The following is a 26,678-nucleotide window of genomic DNA, read 5'->3' on the forward strand; positions in this document are numbered from 1 at the left end:
TATATGAATACCCTGGGGACTATGCCTTAATTGAAAATAGAAATTGTATGTATGTCTTAGATTTTTGTCTAAAACATGAATTTTCTCCAACTTATAATGGAGAAAAGGCAAAATAACTCTACCCAGAGAAAAAGTGACTGTGCTGTGTTTTCTTAGCTCTTCAGGAAGCTGCAGCAAGGTTTGAGGAATTGAAGGCCCAAAAAGAGCTAAGACAGCTCCAGGAAGATCGAAAGAATGATAAGAAGCCACCACCATACAAACATATAAAGGTGAGAACAGACTTCAGGAGAGACCACGTGATAGCTTGCTGGCTTCCCACTATGTTCATGGTGAGAACTGGAAGCACAAGCACAGCTGCTTTTAGGTAGAGGCATGAGCTTAAAGGAATACAAGAAGAAAGTGCCAGAGCACCATTTTTAGCACACTGTTTGTAATAATACTTTATAAAACCAGTTATCTGATGATACTGTTTTATTGTTGCTTTGGAAAGTCTTCATAAAGTGAATGGAATAGATTCTGTTCACAGTCAACATCTTGTGGTTTGAATGGCAGGTACCAAAGAGCCGTGATAAAAAATGAGAAACAGCTCTGAGATAGTGTGAATAATACACATGATAATTTCTTCTGGTAGTAGCTGATACTAAAGATATTTTAGGTGACTAGTATGACTAGAATTCCCAAAGTCACGAGAATTTTTGTTAAGTGTACTTAGGTATGCTAGTCTACTTGGTAAAAGAGTCATTGTCATTTATCATTTGGGTCTGGTAGACCTTTTGTATTTGTATATTGTTAAGTCATTTTTATAAAGAATTTACAGAGGTAAAAATAAAGGAATAGTGAGGAACAAACGTATTAGAAATCTTAGTGAAGTATTTTGAAGTGAAATGAAGTCGCTCAGTCATGTCCGACGCTTTGTGACCCCATGGACTGTAGCCTATCAGGCTCCTCAGTCCATGGGATTTTTCAGGCAAGAGTACTAGAGTGGGTTGCCATTTCCTTCTCCAGGGGATCTTCCTGACCCAGGGATCGAACCTGGGTCTACCGGTAGGCAGACGCTTTACCATCTGAGCTACCAGGGAAGCCCAGTGAAGTATTTAGTAAGTACTAAAACATCCTTTTGAAAACCTTTTAACCAAGTTAGTTTTGGTGCTCAAATATCAGACCACATGAAGGAATACTGTAAGCTCTATTAACAAAATGAAATTGCCCAAGTTCTTGTTGTGAAATGTTTGTCATTCCTGGATAAGACATCCATATATATTTATTTTTGTCATTGGTAACGAATAAGTTGCGTATTCATTGATTTTTTTTTTTTTTTGAGTGTCTGAAATCTGAAGTTTTCACTTAGAGATCAATTTCACCACCATTTTTAGAATCTAGTGTGTTTAAGTGTCCCAGATATTCTGTGGGACATTCTTAAACTAAAAAACTATGTTATTTATCTGAAATTCAAATTCAGTTGGGTGTCCTAGATTTTTACCTGCCAAGTCAAACAATCCCACTAAAGGTATACTGAAAGATATTATCTCCCATCTTCTCTGCTTTCTAGAAAGATAGTACTTTGAGTAATGCAGTGCAGAAACTAAACTGTGCCTGTTTCACTGTTGCATCAAGCCTTTATGATTCTCTCATTCTTCCACTTTCTTATTTTTGTCCTTTTTAGAATAGCTGGGAATCATCGAGTAACAAAATGGGGTGATGAAATAGTAAAGAATTATGAGATACAGGAAAAGGAAACACTAAACATTTAGTGTTTAGAACACTGAAATTCCATAATGAAGCTTAGATTTATAAAAGAGTGTAATGGATCTGCCTGGTAGTATGCAATATAGAATGAGTTAAAATATCAGCCCTTACAAATAGTTAAACTGTTGGAAAAGAAAAAAGAAACAAAACTTAAAATAGCATAGACTGAGAGTTAAATGGAGTTAATTGTTCGTGGAGACATAACACTGAATTGTAGTTCATCCTCAAAAACAGGGAAAGTAATTCCTGTTTCCACAGTCATAGATGTCACACGTAACAGAAGTTAGGCACTTCAGGGTAGCTTGTCAACTATATTGAACCTGAGTATTCAGAGACCAACTAATGTCCTGTGTGTGATCTAGTCATAAATTTAGTCACTACCTTCTTTCCTCCACCTTTAAAACAAAGATGTATTTCTAGGGATAAGATTAAACCAATGGTTGGTAAACTATAGTTCCAACTCTGGCCTACCATGCATGGTCCAGAAGAACTTTTTTTTTCCAAAGAGTTTTTTCTAACACATGAAGATTTTATGAAATTCAAATATTAATGTCCATAATTAAAGCTTTATTGGCACACAGCCATGCTTGTTCCTGTACGCGTGGTCTATTTCTTCTTTGGAGCTACAGTGACAGTTGAGCAACATGCACCAGAGATCTATGTCCTGAAAACATAAAACATTTACTATCTGACCCTTTACAGAAAAGGTTTGTCAATCCCTGGCCCAGAGTGAGTGTAAATCTACAATTATATATCTGTGCTGTTCCTACTTAACCATGTGTGGGGTTTTGTTCTTGCTTTATGTTATGTTAGGCAAGAAACATAATTGGGGATTAGTATCAGTTTAGATCAGATGTCAAGGAAGAATGATTGAAACCTACCTTTATGTAGAAAAAAGGGGTAGAATGCAACTATTTTGGACAGGGAGTCTCAGGTAAAGATAACCTTGAATCAAGGTGAATATTCAGATGGCCCTATTTGGGACCAGGTGATTGAGCTAAGCCCTGGTCTGCTACCTTGGAGTTTGCCTTAGTAGGTCTGTGACTTGCAGTGGCATGGGGTGAGAGTGCTCCTCCATTGACAAGAATTTACCAGTATTTTGAAGAAGGTGGGAAGAGATCTGGCAGTGAGACTCGCTGTCATTTTAAGTTGTTCTGGAGAACATTTGAAGACAGTGTATTTTTACACACAGATTGTAGATTATTCCCCACAATAGTTTTGCAAGTAAAAATTAACTCACCAAATAATGCAATTCCTGAAGTATCAAATTTTACGTATAGGATAGGTTTTTGAAGACTCGTGATTTGACTGTTCCCATTGATATCAAGTAGAGGAAACTCATTCCTTTAATTTTATTGAATTATAGTTTACATTTACATTGTCATGTTAATTTCTGCCTATAGCAAAATGAATCTGTTATATATATATAAAACATGGGTTTTCATTATGGTTTATCACAGGGTATTGAGTATCATTCCCTGTGCTATATAGTAGAACCTTGTTGTTTATCCATCCTATATATAATAGTTTGCATCTGCTAATCCCAGACTCCGAATCCCCCACCCCTAGCTTTGGAGCTGGACGTGTAGGGTCTTAATTCCCCTACCAGGGATTGAACTACCGACCCCTGTATTGGAAGCGTTGAGTCTCCCACTGGACCACCAGGGCAGTCCCCAGGACTCATTCTTATAGTGCACACATCTCTCTGTTGAGAATAGAGAGAATGTCTACTTTTTTCCCCCGGCTGTTGTTAGTATCAAATGGCTTCAGTATCACAGCAATTGGCCTTTGTTTGACCACACTGGATATTCAGTATTAGCACCACTAAAAATGAATGCTTAGGTGACATTGCTGTAGTCTGTTCAAAAGATTTCAAGTTGTGATAGTCAGTTTTAAAATATATCTTCACATATTGGAACTCAGTTACTCAGAGACCTTTTCATGTTTTTTCAAGATTTACCACTTGAGAAGGGTGAATTTTTTTTAATATAGCAGCTAACGTGGCGCCACCCTGTGGCAATAGTGGAAACTCAAATTTACAATTGACTTCTCTTGTTTAGTTGCTCAGTTGTGTATGACTGTTTTGTGATCCCATTGACTGTAGCCTGCCAGGCTCCTCTTTCTATGGATTTTCCAGGCAAGAATACTGGAGTGGATTACCACTTCCTTCTGTAGGGATTCTTCCCCGACCCAAGGATGGAACTCTTGTCTCCAGAATTGGCAATCGGTTTCTTTGCCACTGAGCTACCAGGGGAACCCAGGCTTGAAATTATGAATTTTTAAGAAATGATTTTTTTTTAATGTTTATTTAGACTATGCTGGGTCTGCGTTGCTATGCAGGCTTTTCTCTATCTTCATTATGCATGGGCCTTCTCTAGTTGGGACAAGCAGGGGCTACTCTTCCTTTCAATGGGAGGGCTTCTCTCTGTGGTGGCTTCTCTTGTTTTGGAGCATGGGGTGTAGGCTGTGTAGGTTTCTGTAGTTGTGGCGCGTGGGCTCAGTAATTGTGGCTCCCAGCTCTAGAGCACAGGCTCAGTACTTGTGGTGCATGGGCTTAGTTGCTCTGTGGCATGTGGGATCTTTCCACATTTGGATCGAACCCATGTCTCCTGCATTGGCAGGCAGATTCTTATCCACTGGGCCACTGGGGTAGCCCAGAGATGATTTTTTTTTCTATTTGTGGTATTTATATTTTATGTATTGAGTGAGGCTTTATTTTTATATCAAACTGCCTAAATTTTTATTTCCTTCTCCTTTTTAATTGTGGTAAAAATATAGATACGTAAAGTTTTGTTTATCTTAACCATATTTAACTATACATTTCAGTGGCATTAAATGCATTCATGTGTATAACTATTGCCATTATCTCTTTGTATTTAAGTGGTACAAGTATTTGTCTGTTTTGACTGCCTTATTCCGTTTAACATAATGTCCTCCAGGTTTATCCATGTTGTGCATTGTGTGTCAAATTTCCTTCATTTTTAGGCTGAATAATACTCCGTTATTTTTACCACATTTTGCTTATCCATTCATGTACTGGTGGACACTTGAGTTGTTGCCATATTTTAGATGGCATTCATTAGATGTTATGAATAATCCTGCTAAATCTTGATAATTCAAAATCATGTAACGTGTATTGTGCAGCTTGAGAGAAACCTGCCTTTCACAGGTGCTGAACTGTCCTGCGCTGACTTGCCTGATGCACTGTTGTGTGTGTCTCTTCGCCAGGTGAACCGCCCTATTGGCAGGGTGCAGATCTTCACTGCAGACTTGTCTGAGATCCCCCGCTGCAACTGTAAAGCCACAGACGAGAACCCCTGCGGCATAGACTCCGAGTGCATCAACCGCATGCTGCTGTACGAGTGCCACCCCACAGTGTGCCCTGCGGGAGGCCGCTGCCAGAACCAGTGCTTTACCAAGCGCCAGTACCCAGAGGTGGAAATTTTCCGCACCTTACAGAGGGGCTGGGGTCTCCGAACAAAAACAGATATTAAAAAGGTGAGGAGACTTCATCTTCAGTTTTTTTTCCTTCTTTGCAGTTGCTTAATACAAGTAATTTTTCTGATTAATATGAGAAAATTGGTCGTGGAGGAACATAATAAAGTGTAAGGATTAGCCTTATTATAATGTCTTGCCATACCCTTCCAAAATTTAGAGACTTGTAGAATAGATGGTCTCTTTTCTGTATGAAGTTCACTTACTGATCATGTTCATTATGTATGAGGATGAAAGAAATGAGGGAAATTCATAGAGATACCATGGTTTTGTCCACTCATTTGTGGAAATCCTGGAACTTGTAGTTAAGAGAATAGAAAGAGTGTGATACAGGTGTTAATCATCAACTAATGAAATAAAGTTTATTTTTACTGAGAGAAAAATAGGTTTGGGTTCATAGAACATAAAGGGAAAGAGGATTAGGTCTTCTCTATCGAAAATGCAGTAACATCTTCAACTTGAACCTTGGAAGGACCTACAAATTTCTGATAAACAGATAGTATTATACAGTCTCTGAGTGGAATAAACCATATTTGACATTTGAATGTAATAAGTCTTATTCTGGTTATATTTTCTGAAGAATTTTATTGAAGTTTATTTCTAGGAAAGGAGGTGAATATGAGTTGGTTGGTCTCTTTTAGTCATTTGCTGAGTAACTATTGTATGTCTCCTTTGTGCCAGGCATGTTGCTATGTGATGCAGTGTTCAGTAAGAAAGACATGTTCCATACCTAAAGTTTACTTTATAGATGGAGAGAGATATTGAACAAGTAATCACTCACTGTGGAAGCACAAAGGGTTCTGTAGGCATGTGATGAAGGGCCTGAAGCTAGCTTATCTCTGAGAATATTTTAAATTGAGACTTGAAAGATAAATAGTTGTTGGCTTAAGCTGGTGGAATATTTTAGCATTTCGGGTAGAGGGGACAGCATATGAGAAAACCAGTATGACCGTAGTATAGTGAATCATTAGGACAGCGGTGTGAAATGTGGATAGGCAGTAGGCAGGCCATGTTCCATGAAAACAGAATATAGTTTAGGAAATTTACTTTTAGGTTCTTAGACAGGTAAAGGGATAAACCAGTACAGTGGAGCTTTAGTTTACTTATATCCATTTAGATTGATCTTAAGGTGAATTCCAAGTTTTCTGCTGTTGGCTGTGGTAGGAATGAGGAGATCATTCTTATTGTTTAATAGTTGAAGCATCATATTTATGTTTTATCTTGAATAAGTGAAGTGAAAGTGTTAGTCGCTTAGTCCTGTCTGACTCTTTGGGACCCCATGGTCTATAGCCCCCCAGGCTCCTCTGTCCGTGGAATTCTCTAGGCAAGAGTATTGGAGTAGCCATTCCCTTCTCCAGGGGGTCTTCCTGATCTGGGGATCAAACCTGGTTCTCCTTCATTGCATGCAGATTCTTTGCCTTCTGAGCCACAACCTTTGTTAAGTACAAAAGTACAGAGTGAAGTCACTCAGTCATGTCTGACTCTCTGCAATTCCATGGAGAAGCCTACCAGCCTTCTCCGTCCATGGAACTTCCCAGGCAAGTGTACTGGAGTGGGTTGCCATTTCCGTCTCCAGAGGATCTTCCCAACCCAGGGATTGAACCCAGGTCTCCCGCATTGCAGGCAGACACTTTACTTTCTAAGCTACCAGGGAAGCTTTTGTGAATCTGTTACTTTAATTTTTTAAAAATAAGGTATACCTATGAACACAGTTGGCACTTTTTGCCATTTAAGTAATTTCTCGTTCCAGGGTGAATTTGTGAATGAATATGTGGGTGAGCTAATAGATGAAGAAGAGTGCAGAGCTCGAATCCGTTACGCCCAAGAACATGATATCACTAATTTTTATATGCTCACTCTAGACAAAGTAAGTAATGGAAAGTGCTATTCCCACTGTTATAAGCTTGGTTTAATCAGTGTTGTCCCAGCTATTCTGTGTAGGCATGTCATACACTGCGTAAAGCAGTGTCTTTCTTCCAGGTTCATAGGGATTAAGGTCCTGGAGTTGGATAAGGTTACTCATTTCAAGCTGTACAGCCATGGGCAAAAGGCACTAAAACTGCTTTTCAACTGTCCAACATAAGTTTGGGATGAGTTCTTTTAGTGTTTTTCCTATAAGATTAAAACTTGAAGCCAGAAAAATAAATAATGATTATTTTACTGTTTATTTTACAGATTGAAACACTGATTTGTTAATATTTAGTTAGTACATTGAGAAAGTCATAAAAATTGACTATAGAACTCATCCTACAAACCCAAGTCAGCTATCCAATTATTGGAATTTCTGATGAGTTGTGTTTCATTGGTGTCTAGAGTTATATTTGGGATTTTTTTTCCCCATATATCATTTCCAACATGTTTCATTTTCGTTTTTAAAATTTATTATTTTTAAAATATTTTATTGAAGTATAGTTGATTTACAATGGCATGTTAATTTCTGCTGTACAGCAAAGTAATTCAGTTATACATATGTTTTTCCATTATGATTTATCACCAGATATTAAATATAGTTTCCTATGCAGTATATAGTAGGACCTTCTTCTTTATGGGATTTATTTCTAATTCTGGCATCCTAATGCATTTTGTTTCTGTGTACACTGAGATTCCTCTTTGTACGTTAGTATTGGGTTCTGTTAGGTTTCGCCCTGTCTCCAGCTGTTATAATAGACTTTTCTTAGTGTGGAACTTTGTATTTACCCGGTTGTACTTTGATGGTTTGTGAGATCCTCAGCTCAAATGATCCTCTGATCATTTGGGATTAGGTCTGGATGTCATTATTAAAATCTTAGGTGATTACTAATATATAGCCAGGGTTCAGAAGAGGATACAAGAAGCTACTGCTTCTAGGATGGTGGTTCTCAAACTTCACAATAATGCCAACCACCTAGAGGGCTACATACATAGATTGCTGGGCCTCAGAGTTCCTGCTTTAGTTATCTCTGAAGTGCCGCCAAAGACTGCATTCTTAGTGGATTCCGAGGTGGTGATACTAGTGCTAGTCTAGGCACTACATTCTGGAAGAGTCAAAGTTTACCAATAGGAACTCCAGCTTGTTAAAATACTCTAATTTTACTCAGTAATAGTGGAGGTGTGCTGAACAGCGTCTCTTGGAATTCTAGGACCGGATTATTGATGCTGGCCCCAAAGGAAACTATGCTCGATTCATGAATCATTGCTGCCAGCCTAACTGTGAAACACAGAAGTGGTCTGTCAATGGAGACACCCGGGTTGGCCTTTTTGCCCTGAGTGACATTAAAGCAGGTAAGACTCATTTAAGGATTTTGGAACCAGGACTAGGACCAGTTTTTATTATCTAAAAACCCCATTTGTCCTGTAATCCAAAATGAGGCTGCAAACCCCTGGGGACACAAGGAGACTATCTTGGTGGTGCCTGGCGGCTACCAGGTCTGTTCTTACTGGTGGTAGAATGGTAAGACACATGTAACCTGAAATTTACCATTGTAGACATTTTAAAGTGTACTGTTCAGTGGCGTTTCAGTCCATTCACATTGTGGTACAACTGTCACTACCATCCGTCTCCAGCACTTGTTTTCTTGAACTGAAGATACCCATTAAACAAAAATTCCCTCTTTCCCACTCCCCCAGCCCCTAGTGACCACCATTTTACCTTCTGGCTCTGATTTTTTTAGCTGTTCTAGGAATCTCATGTAAGTGCAGTCATATAATACTTGTTTTGTTGTGACTGACTAATTTTATTTAGCATGATGGTTTGGGCATGCTCTCCAAGCGCACCATGTGGCTTGCAGGATCTTAGCTCTCCAACCAGGGATTGAACCTGGGGCCTTCACATTGAAAGCACTGAGTCCTAACCACTGAAGTGCCAGATAATTCACTGTATGGTTTTAAAGGAATAAATTTCCAGACCTTTCTGTAACTTATATGAACTCCATAAAAATTGGGCTGCCTTAAAAATCGTCAGCAGCCAAGGTCTCCTTTCACAGCTGACTTTCATCCGTTTTGTAAACCAAATAGGCACCTCTCACCCATCTGAATTTTATGGTTTATGAGCCCAAAGCTAAGGAAAAAAAAAAGGTCCCTCACCTCTTGGGTGTCAAAGAACTGGACATTTGGAGAATGCACTTTTATGTTGTGGCTGCCCTAGATGCCCATGCCTCTGAGAGTTCAGAGTGAAGAAGTGAGGTTGTTGTGTTCAGCACAATATTCAGATGTTTAGTTAAACTGAAAGTACATCTGGTAAGGCTGAGAGGTTTGAACGTAAACTTACATGATGGATATTTTTCATAAATTAAAGCAACTTAACATTTAGTGTCAAGGTTTTTATGAAAAATTTTGAAACATATTATATGACACACTCTAAATAATATTTAGACTTATGTAAAGTTTGAGTGTAAGGATATACCTAATTTTTCAAAGTAAGTTTTTGCAGGAATACTAGCAAAGCGTTTAAAGATCACTCTCCCAGGTGGTGCTACTGGTAAAGAATCCTCCTGCCAGTGCTGGAGACATAAGAGATGCAAGCTCGATCCCTGGGTGGGAACGATCCCCCTGGAGGAGGGCATGGCAACCCACTCCAGTACTCGTGCCTGGAGAATCCCATGGACAGAGGAGCCTGGTGGGCTATAGTCCCTGGGGTCGCGCAGAGTCAGACACGACTGAGCGACTGAGCACGTGCACATGCACACAGTCTCTCTCTCTGCTACCCCCTCCCCCCTCCCACCTCAAAATGAGACTGGCCTGAGTAGGGTTTTTTTTCCTCTCATCAAAGCAGACTTTACTGGTGGAGCGCCTGGCTGCCTCGCGCCCCTGGGTGCTCACCCTGTGCTCAGCGGGCGACCGCTGCGGCGTTGTTATCCTGAGTTCTGGCTTTGCTGTTGTTGCACCTTGGAGGGCAACTCTCGGCTTGGGCAGTTCATAATTGACAGTAGCATAGTCCAGTGATTCTCAAAGTGGAAATCCTACATGAGCCCAGTCAGTGTTATCCATGTTTACCTCAAGAAGCACTAATCAAAATAAAGAGTAATTTGGTCAGCCTTTTGTCTGTTGCCTTTTTTTCCATCTGTAGACAACTTCTCCTTTCTTCTCCCCCCCTCCTCCCCTATATATTTTTTCTCTTTAATTTAAATATAGGGCTGCCCAGGAGTCTTTTGGGCTCTTCAGAATTTTAAAGTTCGACAGTTTTCCTATCTTTAAAATTGAGCCACTAGTTCCCCCTCCTGTTCTGCATTGCTTCATGTAAGGCATTTAGTGATGAAAGTGACACTATTTGAGCATCGCTGTGCACTTGTGTTCTGCTGACTAAGTGGAACTGACTTTTAAAGTCATAACGTGCATCAGGTTTTTAGAATGGATGGCTTCAGTGTAAATTGGGTAGACTTCTGATTTGTACGAGGAATTATCAACTGAATGCTGTTAAGAGCTACTGTTTATCAGATGCCAAACTTTGTTCCAAGCTTGCTATTTAATCCTTACAAAATGAAAGTGAAGTTGCTCAGTTGTGTCCAACTCTTTGTGACCCCATGGACACCAGACTCCTCCATCCATGGGATTTTCTAGGCAAGGGTATTGGAGTGGGTTGCCATTTCCTTCTCCAGGGAATCTTCGCGACCCAGGGATCCAACCCAGGTCTCCTGCATTGTCGACAGATGCTTTACTGTCTGAGCCACCAGGGAAATCCAGTCCTTAGAAAAGTGCTATAAATTACCTGTCTTCATACCTGTGTTATCTGCATCTTTTGACCTTATCTCTCTCTCAATCTTTGGTCTGTTTTTCTCTCTAATCACCCTAGGGGAAGAAGGGGCGGTGTTCCTCTGTATTAATTACTCAAATGTTAGCCATATGCCTTCAGTGCTTATCTCTGTCCTGACTGCTTTTAGTGCCACACTTCCACTTCAAACTTCAGTCTGTCTGTGGGGATAGCCTGTTCTACCTTGTGTAGCCACAGATTTCTCTGCTTCTAGCGTTGTGTGGGAACTGACTGACCTTGTTCCTGTCCTCCCAAACTGCAGGGGTATCTTCCGTGTGGTGTTCTCATTCCTTGTTTATCTCTTCTCCAGTGCCGTTTGAAAGTGAAGTCACTCAGTCATGTCTGAGTCTGCGACCCCATGGGCAGTAGCCTGCACCAGGCTCCTCCATCCATGGGATTTTCTATGCAGGAGTACTGGAGTGGGTTGCCATTTCCTTCTCCAGGGAATCTTCCCGACCCAGGGATTGAACCCAGGTCTCCCGCATTGTAGACAGCCAGCCAGGGAAGTCCAGTGCCCTTTGTTCTCCCCCGACATTGCAGATATCTGTATTTTGGACTCTTCTAGAATGGCTTGCCTGTGTGCACACTGATACCTTCTGATTAATCCCCTCCTGTAGTTTTGTTTGTGTAGTGGATGCTGAGTGAGCAGCAGGTAATAACAAGTATCCTGCTCTTACACTTGTGTATCTGATTGAGTTGCATTGTAAGCCCATTTAATTTGTGAAAATTCAGCTATATATTCAGAAAATTTTTAAAAAGCTTAGTGTGAATAAAAGTACCCATCATTCAGTCCAGTAAGTTCACAGTGGGTGTGAGAGGTTAGATGTGACCTGCTGATACCCTGGTCAGTCTTGGTTCCTCCAGGCTCTTCGCAATGTGAACCTCTTACCAGGCCACAAGTAATTCTAGCATTCGTACCATTCAGATTCCTAAATAGAAGCTGGCTGCTTTATAATTTACTCAACCAAATTTAAGGAATAATGATCTCTTTCCAATATTAGATGAAAACCTATATTAATTAATCTCACTGATAGAAGATATATCATTCTGCACTGGGAAATCTTCCTCAGTTTTGACAGTTTTAACTGAACAATTATCACTTTGTACATTAACGGTAAGCCATTACCCCTACCCAGGGACAGTCTCATTGTATATTTCTGTAAAATTCTTCTGTTTGTTAGGCTTTCCCTAACACACTTTGATTTTGAATGTTTGTGTGATCTATTTGCTCTCAATTTTGATGAAATGCACTTACGAGAAAAAGGGGAATTTTTGTATGTTAAATTTGTAAATCTCCTATTAAAGTTCACAAATTCCTGCTGTGTGCATTATGTCATTCTCAGTAAGCTTGTAAGATTGTTATCTGCATTTAACAAATGGACTCTCAGGCTCAGCTCACCCAGGTAGACTGTGGTGTAATTGGGATGTAAAGCCAGGGCTTAGGTCTTGTTGTCTAGAGTTCCTAATACTATTCTGTATTGACTTGTCTCTCGAGTGCTGCCAGGTAAGATGCTCACTTTGGGACAGATGACAGACAGGCTTCCTTCACACTTAGGTTTCACAGTGCCTGGCACATCAGTGCATAAATAGCATTTTGTTGTTTTGGGTAATAATATAGTTTGAATCTGAATGGTTAGAAAAAATATTCAAAACAACTTGGGTAACACCTCGATGATAAAATTGTTTTAAGTATTACTTGTTAGGTCATGTTTTTCTGTTGTTCAGTTACATTAGTTGATTAATATTGTTATTAGATTCAAATTCATTAATATGTTACTAATATAGTGGGATTAAAGTTAATATGCCCTTTTATTCCTCTTAAAAACTAACCTTGTTCTCTTGGAAGTCTGTGTCCTTTGTGGTTAATACAGAACTATTGTAATTAAAACTATTGAGACTAATATTTTCATGGTCTCTTATGCAGGCACTGAACTTACCTTCAACTACAATCTAGAATGTCTTGGGAATGGAAAGACCGTTTGCAAATGTGGAGCCCCAAACTGCAGTGGCTTTTTGGGTGTAAGGCCAAAGGTACCTGTTAAACGTTTGCATCAAGGATAATGGTGTGGTCATTTCTCCCTAACCTGTTGGCAGGACTGAGTATTTAAGAAGATTTCTGTTTGAAATGATGGCATTGAATATTTGTCAGTAGGGACACTGGCAATTTAAGCATTCTAATAACCAGTTTGGTACACTAGAGAAGGTCTTTGGGTATTGTTGAAGTGTTTTGAGTAATCTGGCTTCTAATTAATGATACCTTTGAAGCTAAAAAAGATGTAAAATAGGAATCTATAAGGTAGGTTACCTCCCATATCTCTATTGGTCTTAGTCAATCTTACATTTGCTAAGAAACTACTTAGATTCTCAGTCTCTCTTTGTGTCTTTCTTTTTAAAGATATTAGAGAATCTGATATTGAATTTAAGATTCTAAATGTAGTATAAGATTGTAGATAAACATAGGACCCTTATTTTTTTCTTAACCCTTAATCTTTTTAACATTTTATTTTGTATTGAGGTATAGCTGAATAACAGTGTGTACATATAAGAACCCTTAATCTTAACCATGTGCCATGTAACAGAGTATAAACTTTATTGTATCTTATGTCCTGTTTTTTTATGTATAAGTTAACTGAATTATATTTCTATATCTGTTAAAAATTGTTGTTTATAATTCATAGATATTATTTAAAAATACTTTCTTGCTGTTACATTATTTTATTAACCATCATTTTCAATGACTGTTAAAGTTTTTATATATTGGATGAATCATAATAGGTGAATATCTGGATGCTTCCTGAGTTACTCTTATCATAAGTAACAGCATGCTGAAAATTGAAGTTTAACTTTGATACAAAGTACACGGTGACTCCAATTGGGTATTTCTTATTATACATCTTTGATAGTGAAGTCAACAGTAAGAACTGAAAAGTGAAAATTAGCATGAAACTATTTAATAAAAGGATTATTTTGACCTATAATACATGAAGAACACCCAATAATTATTCTTTTATCTGTTAAATAAGAAAATGTACATTGGATTTTGTTTTTTGTTCTGTTGGTTGGTTAAATGGTCTTGTTTCTTAAGGTGTTCAGTGGATTTAGTCCCTGTAAATTAAAATAGTAACAGAATTTAATGGTGTTTGGTGTACTTGGGATGTCTGTTTCTGTATCCTTAAGGTCTGTGTAGCACTTCACAGGTGAATCAGTGAGAGAGAAATTTGAGAACAGAAGTTTAGAAATGGGAGGAGATCACTGTGGGCTGGCAATAAACTGGATTGGTCCTGGATGTTTCTAGGCCAAGGTAAATAATGTGATGAAACCATGCAGTTTGGTGGCCGCATGTGGGCTACAGGGAGCACAGAGTAGACCTGCTGGCTGCTCCAGGGTCTGTCTAGGCAAGTGGTGGATATGAACCTAAACTGACGTAGATAAAAATGCAAAGACCACAAATCAGCTTTCTGGAAAGCTAATATGAGCTGGAACATGGCTCATATGAAGAGCTCAGTGAAGATTTGTTGAATAAATTTAGAAATGTGTGTGACCCACAGATGTCTTCCTTAGTTTTGAAATTAGACAAACTTAAGAATGAAAATAAAACGCATCATTAAAGGATGATCTTTAATACCAGCCTGTGTGTCAACATAAAGCAGCATATTTCTGTTTTATTGCACTCAGGTGGTAGGAGTAGTTGATGTCAGATACACTTAATGCTACCATTTATTGGGTACCAGTGATATGCCCTGTGCCTTTTTCTGTATTTTCTTTTATCTTCACAATAGTCTGTGAGGACTGTCTTTCCAGAGGAGAGTCTGAAGTGCAGAGATTAATTAACCTGGTCAAGATCATACAACTAATGTGTCAACAATATTTGACCTCTAGAATCAACCCATTGCTACAGAGGAAAAGTCAAAGAAATTCAAGAAGAAGCAACAGGGGAAGCGCAGAACCCAGGGTGAAGTCACAAAGGAGCGAGAGGATGAATGTTTCAGCTGTGGGGATGCTGGCCAGCTCGTCTCTTGTAAGAAGCCAGGCTGCCCCAAAGTTTACCATGCAGATTGTCTCAATCTAACCAAGCGACCAGCAGGTTGGTGCCAGAATCCTTTCAGAGTTCCCTTTGTTCTCTGCCAGAATTCTCAGAGCCCTTTGGTCTTCCCATGCGTATATGCAGGGGTGGTATGATTCATATTCTCACTATCAAAGTAAATGACAATGAAGACTATAGGGAAGGGAACAGAGACTCACTTGCTCCATGAAGCATTTTATGTTAGTTTATCCTCCCACCAGCCTGTAAAGATGAGGCCTTTTTACCTTCCCATGTTTCAGATGAGGAAACTTGTCACATTAAAGCGTATAGATGCAGGGACTGGCTTGAAAGCCAGAAATTTTCTGACTTTAAGCCCACTACATCATGTTGACTCTCTAGAGAAAGAGACGCTGAGAAAGAGTGGAGCTTCTGGGTGATTATAGCCCCACTCTGGCCCACTTCCCTCTGAAAGAGTTGCAGTTGTGTTAGTAAACACAGGAGAACCTATGCAAGCAGGTGTGGTACTCAGAAATACGTGGCTAGAAAAATTGTCACCGGTCTTTGGATGATCATTTGATGTTAGAGGAGTTCAGGGATTCGGGTGTGCTGTGTATTTTAAACAACAAAAGTGAGAAACTTCTGGGTGACACGCACCGTTCGTGGCCTGCTTCTGGGAACTGCAGAAAGAGAACTTTGGGTTGGGAGTGAGAGGAGTTTGTCTGAAAATTAGCCTTTCTTCAGTATTTTGTTGCCAGGATAATGAAATAATAGAAACTGAGATAGCTTGGGGGCAAGGCCATAATACTGATTTCAGTGCCAGGAAGTGGGGAATTGTTTCAGAAGCAATTACTCGGGGTCATAGCTGGCACAGGTTGTGATAGACCTCATCTTGCCAATTCTAGAGCCAGGAGTGAGCTCTAGCATAGTTCACTTGGAAGAAGCTGGGATGGAAACAGCTGTCCGTGTCACAGACTCTGGTATCATGAAATGAGGATAAAAGAGAACAGCTTAGGTTGGCTTTGGGTCTTTTCTGTTGATTCTTTGTAGACTACACAGATTAAATTTGTTCTAATTTCCAGTTTTAATGTTGAGCAGAGATAAATCTGTTTCCATTGTTCACTGTGTGTATCTACTCCCTTTTCCTAGTAACAATGAAGTAAGCAGTTTAATTGGCTGATATTTTTCCCCCTAGAGTTAAATATTTAAAGGCTATGTAGGACGAATGGAATTTGTAAATATAGAAAAGTAGTATGTTCACATTCCATCTAAGGGGAGCTTTGGGTTTGGTTTTGTTGCTATTTCTCTCCTTGTTGGAATTAGTGGTATAAATCAGGCAGAGAACTCCTTGGTGGTGGTTGTTTACCGACTGCTGCCTTCCGCAGAGAGCTTGTGCCCCTTGTCCATATCCCCTCCCTCAGCATCTGGGGTTTACTTTCTGCAAAATGTGTAAAAACAACAGCCAAACATTAAGTCACAACTGAGTATCAATTAAAAACCCAGTAGGTTTTGTTTTGTTATTGTTATTTCTCTCCTTGTTGGAAGTAGTCATAGAAATCAGGGTTTACTCCTTGGCTGTTGTTGTTTACTCCTGCTTGGTTTTAAATTGATACTTAGTTGTGACAATATTTGGGGGTTATTTTTACACATTTCACAGAAAGTAAAGCCCAGATCCTAAGGGAGGGGGTGTGGGCGAGGGCCACGAGCTCTCCACAGGAGGCAGCAGTTTGCAGTCACTTCTTTGACTTGGTTCCAGAGCTGTGGCCCATCTCAGGCATGTCTTGTTTTCCTTAGTTTGTGTTTCACTTCTGTGTTTTCAGGGAAATGGGAGTGTCCTTGGCACCAGTGTGACATATGCGGAAAGGAAGCAGCCTCCTTCTGTGAGATGTGTCCCAGCTCCTTCTGCAAGCAGCATCGGGAAGGGATGCTCTTCATCTCCAAACTGGATGGGCGTCTGTCTTGTACTGAGCATGATCCCTGTGGGCCCAACCCTCTGGAACCGGGGGAGATCCGTGAGTATGTACCTCCTCCAGTACCACTGCCTCCAGGCCCAAGCACTCACCTGGCAGAGCAATCATCAGGAGTGGCTGCTCAAGGGCCCAAGATGTCGGACAAGCCATCTGCTGACACCAACCAGTCGCTGTCGCTGTCCAAAAAAGCTCTGGCAGGGACTTGTCAGAGGCCCCCGCTGCCTGAAAGGCCTCCTGACAGAACTGACTCCAGGCCCCAGCCTGTAGATAAGGTCAGGGACCTTGCTGGGTCAGGGACCAAACCCCAATCATTGGTATCCAGCCAGAAGCCATTGGACAGGCCAACTGCAGTGGCAGGACCAAGACCCCAACTATCTGACAAACCCTCTCCAGTGACCGGCCCAAGCTCCTCACCCTCAGTCAGGTCTCAGCCACTGGAAAGACCTCTGGGGACAGCTGATCCAAGGCTGGATAAATCCATAGGTGCTGCCAGCCCAAGGCCCCAGTCACTGGAGAAAACCCCTGTCCCTACTGGCCTGAGACTTCCACCGCCAGAGAAACTGCTAGTCACCAGCGGTCCCAAACCCCAGACTTCAGACAGACCCCCTGACAAATCCCATGTCTCTTTGTCCCAGAGACTTCCACCTCCTGACAAAGTACTGTCAGCTGTGGTCCAGACCCTGGTAGCTAAAGAAAAAGCACTGAGGCCCGTGGACCAGAATACTCAGTCAAAAAATAGAGCTGCTTTGGTGATGGATCTCATAGACCTAACTCCTCGCCAGAAGGAACGGGCAGGTTCACCCCATGAGCTCACACCACAGGCTGATGAGAAGATGCCAGTGTTGGAGTCAAGCTCATGGCCTGCCAGCAAAGGTCTAGGACAGATACCACGAGCTGTTGAGAGAGGCAGTGTGTCAGATGCTGTCCTTCAGCCACTGGGCAAAGCAGCGGCCCCTTCAGAACACTCCTGGCAAGCTGTTAAATCACTCACCCAGGCCAGACTTCTTTCTCAGCCCCCTGCCAAGGCTTTTTTATATGAGCCAGCAACTCAGGCCTCAGGAAGAGCACCTGCAGGGGCTGAACAGACCCCAGGGCCTCCCAGTCAAGTGCCAGGCCTGGTGAAGCAGGTGAAGCAGATGGCTGGGGGCCAGCAACTACCTGGACTCACTGCCAAGAGTGGGCAGTCCTTCAGGCCTCTTGGGAAGCCCTCCCTCTCCACGGAAGAGAAGAAGCTGGCAACCACAGAGCAGAGTCCCTGGGCCCTGGGCAAGGCCTCGCCAGGGCCAGGGCTCTGGCCCATGGTGGCTGGACAGACACTGGCACAGTCTTGCTGGTCCTCCGGGAGCACACAGACACTGGCACAGACTTGCTGGTCTCTTGGAAGAGGGCAAGACCCTAAACCAGAGCAAAGTACACTTCCAGCTCTTAACCAGGCTCCTTCCAGTCACAAGTGTGCAGAGTCAGAACAGAAGTAACACCAGTAAATGCCACGTGACCAGACCAGCCTCCCCCAGGGTTCTTGGGGAAGGGAAAAATCTTTTTCCCTCTTAAAAAGAACAGACCCCAACACTTTTCCACTGTTATTCTTTCCTTATATCCCAGCATTCAGAACTCTTGTGACATTAGCCAGTCGGGGGGGCTTGTGGTTGTATGAGCCATGTATGGAAGTCCAAGTGGGCCCCAGCCAAGGAAACAGACAGACTCGGGTCTCTTCCCCCCCAACCTTTACTCATGGTGAACTTGAAATAAAAAGTCCACTCTGGAGTCAAGCATGGGATTCAATTCCACTGGTCAGGTTGGAAGGTAGTAGGGCTCTCAAAGCTCTATCTAATCCTGCCACGCCCCACTGACGGTACCTGATGAATCCTTGGGAGGAACTAATACCCGTTCAAGTCGGTGGTGATTTCTTGAACATCTGTGTGTGCTAGGTGTGGTATCAGTCACTGGCAGGAAATATAGAGATAAATAAGACCTGATCCCTGTGAGCCTAACATGCCTGCCTGGGTTCTCAGGTTGTTTTTAAAGAACCTTTGACCAGGAAATAAATAACAGGAAGTTTGAGGGGCCCTGGGGCTCTGGGCTCATTTTGTAATGTCCTTTGTGGCCCCAGAAGTGGTTGTTCTTGAGTGTCTCCTGGTCAGGTGTCCCTGTGTGCGTGTGCATGCATGAAAGCTCATGCAGAGGTCTCCTCTATAGGCAGGAGGGGGCTGCACCAAAGCCAAGGGCTGTGGCTAGGCAGCCGGTGGTGCTTCTGGCTGGGCTCTACAGAGTCTAAAGATCTGTCCTTGGTGGAGCAGTTGGTTGAGGGGCTGGGCTCTATGAGGACACAGCTTTCCCTCAATGTAAGAAGGCAGTTGGCAAGCTTACCTTCCTTTTCTACAAACTTTCCTCCTTTTACATCAACTCACCCCAAGCCTGTCCCCCAAACACTCAGGTGCTTTCAGATTTCAGAGTCTTGGGCAGTAGATCTAGGGAATCTGGCAGACTCTGGGCTAGATCCACCACCAGCTCAGGGAGAATGCCAGATTCTGGCGAGAAATTACTTATCTTCTGATCCTTTGCCCTCCTACCTGAATGGAGGAGTCATCATCTTCACTAGTGGATCCTATCACCATTTCTCCCTGAGAAATGGTGTGCTCCATGTTGAGAGCGCCTACCTGCTGACTTAGCCTAAGGGCAAGCCAGAACCCCTCCCCTATGACTGGCAAGATGGGGCGTACAGAGCAATGTCCAGCCTAAGAGATGATTCCTCATAACTGCTGATTATCTGTTACTGCTGCCCTGAGCTGGGGCCGAAGGGCTGGGAAATCTGTTGGTGCTACCCCACCCTACCGTTCACCCAGCTCACTGACTGCCAACAGGAAGTGCTGTTTGGCCAGTTCCTTCCCATTCACCCACGCCCTCATCCCTAGACCAAACATGTTTACCTCTGCTTCGCCAATGCAGCCAGCAGCTTTAGCCAACAGGCCGTCTCCTGGCCCCAGTGTCTCCTGGCCATTTCTGTCTCTCAGTTATGGCTTTTATACCCTCAACAGGATTCTGTGTTGTCCCAATTTCTTCCTCCTCTGAGTTTTTATTGAGGTTATTCCCGTCACTTCTAAGGAGGGAACAATAGTTGTTTTAGAAGCATTTGCGCTTTATATAAAGATTTTAAAAAGAATTTGCTTTTATTTCCCAAAGTTTGTCTCTGGGGTTGAGACATTTGAACTCAGGCAGAGACAAGAGGCTGGGCAGAGCTGCCCTGAGTTTAGGGGCCTATTCTTGCATCTCACTTAGACCTCAGACTCTCCTCTGTAAATTCCACCTGCCTAGTTCTCCCCTTTCATCCTCTTTCTTCCCACATCATCAGAGAGGAAAAGCTCTTTGTTTAAGAGGAAGAGAAAACAAAGCATCTTATTTTCTTTTAAAAAATTTTAAATCATGGAAAAGATATTTTTAAAGAAATCCACCCAGAACATTAAAGTTCATTATATTAAGTATTTATCATGTGTGAGAATAAGTATATAACTGCAGCTAGTAGGTCCCTTTCCCTAACCTCTTAGGTTGTATGAGTAGGATTTGCTTGGTGCCAGTCCTGTGCCCTTTTTTCTCCTGTCATCTGTAGTTGTGATCAGAAAAAGATAACCGCACTGCGCTGTCAGAATCTCTTTCCACTATGTTGTGTGTTCAGTTACCGTAGCTCTTTGTTTCATGAAATAAACTGTGAATTTTTTTGGGGGGGTGGGTATGCAGGCTGTGTAAAATTTTTAAGAGGAGAAGTCTGATCATGAAGTAGCTTCTCTGATACAGGCTTTGGTAGGTAATTGACAGCCACTCTAGATGTCTCACAGGACAGGAAGGAGTGAGGGAAAGGTGGACCACTCTGTGGTTTTCAGTTTTCCATTCTCCATCATTCACTGGAAGCTTCCTTCCAGACCTGCCTAGTAAACAACTTCTGAACTGTGCTTGGATTGGGGGAGGCAGGGTAGTTCTTTAAATGGATGGACAGCCAGCCAGAGTTTTGTGAGGGCCATTGAAAGATTCTTAGATTGATTGGAAACTAGACATTCAACTCAGGCCCACTAATAGCATTTGATACTAGATTGTTAACATCATGAAAGCGGTCACTGTACAGTTAGAAGCAGAGTCAGAAAGACTTTTGGAAAAAGAGACTCTTGCATGAAAGGGGGGTGGCGACCTTGCCAGCCTTTGGGGATTTTCCTGGAGCCTGTACTGAGACCTTTTCTCCAGGGAGTGTGAATTGGCAGTTAACAGGAAATCTACTCTAGAAACTCCTGATCTTTGTGTAAGGTGGTATTTTGGCATTTGGCCAAGTGCTTATAAATCAGGATCTCAAGAGTCTGCCTCTAAGCTGGTTCCCCAGGAAGCCTTTCTGAGGAGGAACCTATAGCTTCCACAAGTAGCTAGAGAACTAATACCTCCCTTAGCCCTATTCAGAAGAAAATTATGAAAACTGTTGAAATTTTTATTCAAAGCCTCATTTGCTTCTCTACTGGAGCAAACCCATTCTCACAGCAAAATAGTTGTTGCTACAACAGCATTTAAGTTTTTTTAAATGTCTGTTTCCCCCTGAAGTTACTGAGTTTGAAGTGATTTAAATCACTGTGTTGATACTCTTCTGAACAACTACCAAATCCACATCTTTAGCATTGATATAAATCACTGTTTTATTCTTTACATTCTCCACCCCACACTACAGTCAGGGCATGAAGTGCATCAGCGATCCTTTTCCAGGCTTGGCAGCATCTACTCACTGGAGCTGGACTCGCACGTTGCCTCATGAGAACAGAGTGGCAGGAAGGAAGTTGGTCCTGGCAGCTTCCCCTGTGGAGAAGAATCAGGAGAGCACTAAACGTGGATGGATTTTATTTTTTGCATCAGCTCCTATAAAAAGTGGGTTTTCTCCAAGGCTTTTTTTGGGGGGGATGTCTTCATCCTCTTGGTATCTGTCAACCAGGAGGTCAGAGTTAGCCCAGTGTCCTCACCTCTCTGAGATCATGGCAGGAAAGGAGGTGGGACAAGCCCCTGTTCCTCCTGAATAATGACTGGGCTGTTCCATGTGTTCGACATTCCAGATCATTTAGAGCTCAGTAGCTGCTGCATGAGACTTTCATTGACTGTGGCCCGTTAGCTCTCAGCTGAGCTTCCTAGGGCTAGTGTAGCAGGGCCAGAGGTTGCTATAGTGTAAATTGAAAAAAGAATAGGTAATTTGTTTTGTACACACACAAAAATGTAATGATGGTGCTAATTTCCTGGTAAAAATAAGCACTGCCAAGGGTTGAAGGACTGGTGACTTCAGAAACCTAGATTCCTGTTTGGGAGAAAGAGATCTCATGTCTTAGTTTCCTCGAGGTTCTGTTAGGAGAAGGTAGAGCCTTGGTGAATCCTGCACCTGACCCTGGGGTGATCCAGTGCAGTCCAGAAGTGGAAGACACGCTGTCTGCAGATGAGGGAGTTCTTTGAGTTTCTCAGGGCTGTTGTTACCTTGTCCACAGCCTCCGTCCACACTGCCTGAACAGGTTGGTAGAGAGCTCCAGGTGTGGGATCTTCCTCAGATACCTTCTGCCCCACTACCTCTTCACTCTCATGGGAGCACCTCTATTGCTTATGAAGACTAAGGATATTATTTCTTAAGGAAGTGGAAAGAGTTTATTTTAATTAGAAATCCACAGCCTGGGCAGAAACATTTCCTATCAACATAAGCAAAAATAGCACATGTGGTCCCTTTTCTAGAGCTACTTTCCCATGACTCTCAAAACATCAGGCTCTTTAGGGGCTTCAGGTATAACACCTTGGAAATCCAGCAAACCTTTGTAGATAAGAGGTGAGCCCAGGGAGCAGGAGCAGAAATGATCGGTTCTGGTGCTTTAGACTTGCAGGGTTGGGGCAGAGAACAGGCAGTCTCCAGGTCTGAGATGCGTGCTGCCTGTGTGCATGTAGGTGAGAGTGTTGAAGATGGGCGAGTGCAGCACACAGGAGCTCATGGAAGAGCAGCTTTCTAAGTCTTGGCAAAAAAAATAAGCTGACAATGAGAGATCTCTTTATATTTTTAAGGGGCAAAAGGGGGTGTCAGCTGAGGTCCATCACTCTTTTTGCCCCCCTTCACCCCAATAGATTGTCAGCGGTAAGTGAAACTCTTAGTGAAAAAGAGGGGAGCCTGTGCTAGGAGTCCCCATAAACATGTACTGTAATTCTTTGTATATAGAAAAAAATTACTGTAAAGTAAAGTTTAACTTTACTCTTATGGCCCTTGCCCTGTGTTTTGTTTTGTTGTCCGTGGGGAGATAGAGCCTAACAGGAGGGAGGATGGGTGTGGTGTGAGAGCAGAAGCCAGACTCTGAGGTGGTTCCCAGATGGGGACACGGAGCTGAGCCCTTCCTCCAAGCACCTCATGGAAGTGGTGTGGGTTTCCTCCCAGTAGCCACTGCTGTCAGAATGTCTCTGCCACTTTTGGAAGTGGCTGGTATCAGTCTCAGTCCCTACCCAGGAGGCCTCCATCACCCACACAAGAAGGGTATTTTGAGGAATTGGTTTTTAAAAAGGAACTGGAACCAAAGCACTTTTCTGATCATGAGTCTAGCCATCTTGGCCAAGTTTTTAGTTTTTTTAGAGGCAGGTGCTAAGCACTGCAGAAGACCCAGCCCAGGGCTAAAATGGGATAGTGAGGCAAAGAGGCTGAGCATCCCATACCAGAAAGGGAGGGCTGCTCTAATGCTTCTAATGTGAAAAGGAAAGGTCAGTCCTGTGTACATCTGGTTCTTCTGAAGTATCTTGACATCCAAGGCCCAAAAATAATACTTTCAGGGAACCCTGGAAATCACTTCCCTTTGTGACTTCGTCCTAAACTTCCTGCCCCAGGAAAGAATAGGGGAAAACAAGCATTTAGTCCTACAGTTAACATTCCAACCATACTCTTCATAGTCTTGAACTAGGTACTAGTCACCTCATTTTAAAAGGAGAACACAGCCAAGTTTGAGTCCCTTTTCTGGGTAGTTAGAGCCCAATCTGGATCTCTAAGACCTTTCTAAGTCTTGCAGAACCTGTAATTTGTCTACTATTAAGCCACATTATAGAATGCTGCTGGGAAGCTTAGGCTCTGAGCCACAGGGATGACTCACAGACCTAGACGTGACAGAGGTGCAGTAGAGCCAGCCAGTCCGAGGCAGAAATGCTTGACCTTTTGATCTCTGGTACCACCTGAGTGCCTTTCCAGTTCTTAACACCAAGAAGGAACCATTTGAGCTTTGCACTGCCCCAACCCCAGCTTTTCACCCTATCTCTGCCCCCACCAAAGAACCCAGCAAGGGCCCTTTTGCTTCTCCATTATCTCAGCTGCAACCCTAGGGTGAAGCCACTTGGTTTCCAAAGGAAAATAAGACCTGAGAAGAACACTGATTATAGGAAGTGAGGCCAACCAGGTGGCCCCAGAAAGTCCTAGGTGTCCTGACACCCAATCCAGACAGCAGGGAAAGGGGTTGAGTGTAATTCACAGTGCATTGATTTTATTTACAAATCAGAAGCCATTTAAATAATCTGTAGACACAACTGCTGTCCAGGGCAGAAGCCTGGGGTCCAAATCAGCCCTTACCCTCTTTGTGCCCATCAGTCAGCCCCAATGCTGTCTCCGCTCCATGGGCCAGCACAGGCAGGTGCCACCTCTGCTGCCACTGGGACCCAGGTAGCTCAGATGTTTGATCATCCAAGCCCAGACAAGAGCTAGGTCCAGACTCCCTGGGGGAATCCCCCCCCAGGCCAAGTGAGTGGTGACTCAGTGATGACAGCAGCTGTAGAAGTAGGGGTTTGCCTTCTGGCCCAGGTCCACGCCCTTGTCCTCTGTTAAAGAGAGAGGTGGTAGCTCAACATACTTTCCGGGGGGTGGGGGTCAGGTGCTGTGGGCCTGAAGGGAGTCTCCACAGGAGCTAAGGAAGGACACACCTGTCATCACCTGGAAGGCGGCCACACTGACGTAATCCTCGGCCACTTTCTGGAAGAGCTCGTCTGGCAGGAAAAAGGGTGATTAGTGAGGACCAGATGCTAGGAGCCCAGGGATCCCATAGTAACCCAGCCCTCTGGGCTTTCCTCTGCCTCCTTTGTTGCCCCTGTGTGTTCTGCTGTGAGGCCAAGGACAGCACTCACCCACACTCTGGCCTGTCTTGCTGGATGTTTCAAAGAGCTGAGCTTTGATATCTGTAAAGAGAAAAGACTAAAGCCTCATACCTGAGAATTAGGTGGGCACAGACTAGCCGTACAGGGACTCTTCTGAAAGATGCAGGGAGGCCAGAGAAAGTCTTCCTGTGGGGGATCTTGCCAAGGCAGCCCCTATTTTCTGTGACCCACCCAAGCAGCCCCTTCCTTCCCCAACCCAAGGAGCTAAGGAGCAGCTACTGTCTGCATAGTCCTGAACGTCGTGGAAGTCCACTCGTCGCCGCCGCCTGTCCTCCTCCAGCAGGTCACTCTTGGTGCCACACAAGTAGATCTGACAGCCCTGGAGCAGAAGACAGGTCAGGGTCACTTCCCTTGGACCACCAGACCGCCAGCCCCTGCCTGGTTTTCTGGTGAGGTCAGGCCACCTACCTCCTCTAGGTTGCGCAGTTCCTTCACCCAGAACTTTGCCCGTTCAAAGCTGCTGCTGTCTGTCAGGTCTTGGTGTGGAACACAGGAAACACAACCAAGGGTGAGGGGCTGTTCTATAAGGCCAGCCTGGCACCCTCCCCTTCTTGTCTGAGCAACAGGCCAAAACTCTTCTTACCATAGCAGACGATGGCAGCCTTGGCGCCCCGATAGTAGATTCGGCTCATGGCCTCATAGCGCTCAGAGCCTGCTGTGTCCTGAAGGGCAGGGGGAGGCTCAGCCCTGGCCTGAGTTACGAAGGTATACTCCCCACGACTTCAAACTAATATCACGTCCTCCAGACCCCTGTTTTTAAACTGGGGTCTAGAGAACAGAAACCCCCGTGAGCCCACAAGTCAGTACAAGGCAGGAACTACGCCTCCTCAAGAGTGGGTTTTCCCAGATTACGTGCCCAGAGAACTTACCCAAATACCCAAAGTCACCGTCCGGTCTCCGACAGACATCACCTTGGCTACGAAGGCGGCCCCAATGGTCTGCAACCAAGGGGAAGCGATCAGAGCCTCGCGTGTCGGCTAGCCCCCTCCCACCCGTGCTGGGCCCCGTCGGGAGCACTCACATTCTGATAAGGCCCCACTAGGAAGCGGTCGTGCACGTATCGCTCCACCAGGCTCGTCTTGCCCACGTACTCCTTGCCCAACATCACCACCTTGACGTCCACGCGCTGCCCGCTCATGCTCCCGGGGCCGCCTCACCCGCGTCAGGGTCCTGAGCGGGGGCGCGAGGCAAACCCGGATCTCCGCTCCGACAGGCAGCGCCCTTAACCTCAGTCCCCGACCCCAGGCGCCAACCTAAGGTTCCACACGCCGCAACGAGCTTGAGCGATGACAACGCCTCCGTCCGCCCCCGCTTTTCGGGCCCAGGAATTCTCCTCCTAAGAGCCTGGGACCCGGGGCGGCCTGGGAGCGCGCGGGGCAGCGCCCTTAACGGCGCCGCACGCCGCCGCCCGACTTGCTAGCTCGCTCTGCCGCTCGCTCGCCCACCTAGCTTAGAGGCCGCGCCGGCACAGATTCCCCACCGAGCCAGGGGGATCCTCCAACCCAGCTCCGGCCCGCAGCGCCGCGACTCCAGCGGTGGCGGGGCCGGGGAAGGG

General features: G+C 43.7%; 2 protein-coding genes across 33 annotated transcripts in view; one reads left to right on the forward strand and one right to left on the reverse strand.

Annotated features, from left to right (window-relative positions):
• NSD1 (nuclear receptor binding SET domain protein 1) overlaps positions 1 to 23,201 on the forward strand; it is a 148,736-nt gene extending 125,535 nt beyond the window's left edge. For all 29 annotated transcript variants that reach the window (XM_060415702.1, XM_060415706.1, XM_060415701.1 and 26 more), the window contains 7 exons: positions 157 to 269; positions 4,975 to 5,244; positions 6,992 to 7,108; positions 8,361 to 8,502; positions 12,891 to 12,997; positions 14,846 to 15,050; positions 16,808 to 23,201. In XM_060415702.1, the coding sequence (XP_060271685.1) occupies positions 157 to 269; positions 4,975 to 5,244; positions 6,992 to 7,108; positions 8,361 to 8,502; positions 12,891 to 12,997; positions 14,846 to 15,050; positions 16,808 to 18,432 (2,579 nt within the window). In that variant the 3' untranslated portion in view covers positions 18,433 to 23,201. The remainder of the gene's footprint in view (positions 1 to 156; positions 270 to 4,974; positions 5,245 to 6,991; positions 7,109 to 8,360; positions 8,503 to 12,890; positions 12,998 to 14,845; positions 15,051 to 16,807) is intronic.
• RAB24 (RAB24, member RAS oncogene family) lies at positions 21,600 to 26,669 on the reverse strand. Of its 4 annotated transcripts, none has more exons than XR_003589408.2 (9): positions 26,145 to 26,669; positions 25,993 to 26,061; positions 25,707 to 25,785; positions 25,532 to 25,599; positions 25,343 to 25,442; positions 25,094 to 25,144; positions 24,893 to 24,955; positions 24,546 to 24,790; positions 21,600 to 21,781 (listed from the first exon to the last, which is right to left on the reverse strand). XR_003589408.2 is itself a non-coding variant. In XM_042250365.1 (8 exons), exons 1-8 carry the CDS (start codon positions 26,259 to 26,261, stop codon positions 21,735 to 21,737), a joined length of 594 nt encoding a protein of 197 aa, XP_042106299.1. In that variant the 5' UTR covers positions 26,262 to 26,669; the 3' UTR covers positions 21,600 to 21,734. The 4 variants fall into 4 exon arrangements, 2 of the variants coding, with proteins under 2 accessions (XP_042106299.1, XP_004008760.1); XR_003589406.3 differs by lacking the exon at positions 21,600 to 21,781 and adding an exon at positions 22,021 to 22,134; XM_042250365.1 differs by lacking the exon at positions 24,546 to 24,790.
• Positions 26,670 to 26,678: the final 9 nt, after the last annotated feature.

This window comes from Ovis aries, chromosome 5 (assembly GCF_016772045.2).
Source record: "Ovis aries strain OAR_USU_Benz2616 breed Rambouillet chromosome 5, ARS-UI_Ramb_v3.0, whole genome shotgun sequence".
NCBI classification, from domain to species: domain Eukaryota; kingdom Metazoa; phylum Chordata; class Mammalia; order Artiodactyla; family Bovidae; genus Ovis; species Ovis aries.

What these genes read in the sequence shown, in the direction of transcription:
- RAB24 (XM_004008711.6), bottom strand. Translation starts at nt 26,261, where the DNA reads ATGAGCGGGCAGCGCGTGGACGTCAAGGTGGTGATGTTGGGCAAGGAG. An exon ending in CGTTCAGGACTATGCAGACA is followed by an intron (nt 25,145 to 25,342) that starts GTAGCTGCTCCT and finishes TTCTCTTTACAG; the next exon opens with ATATCAAAGCTCAGCTCTTT. An exon ending in CAAGACAGGCCAGAGTGTGG is followed by an intron (nt 24,956 to 25,093) that starts GTGAGTGCTGTC and finishes TTTTCCTGCCAG; the next exon opens with ACGAGCTCTTCCAGAAAGTG.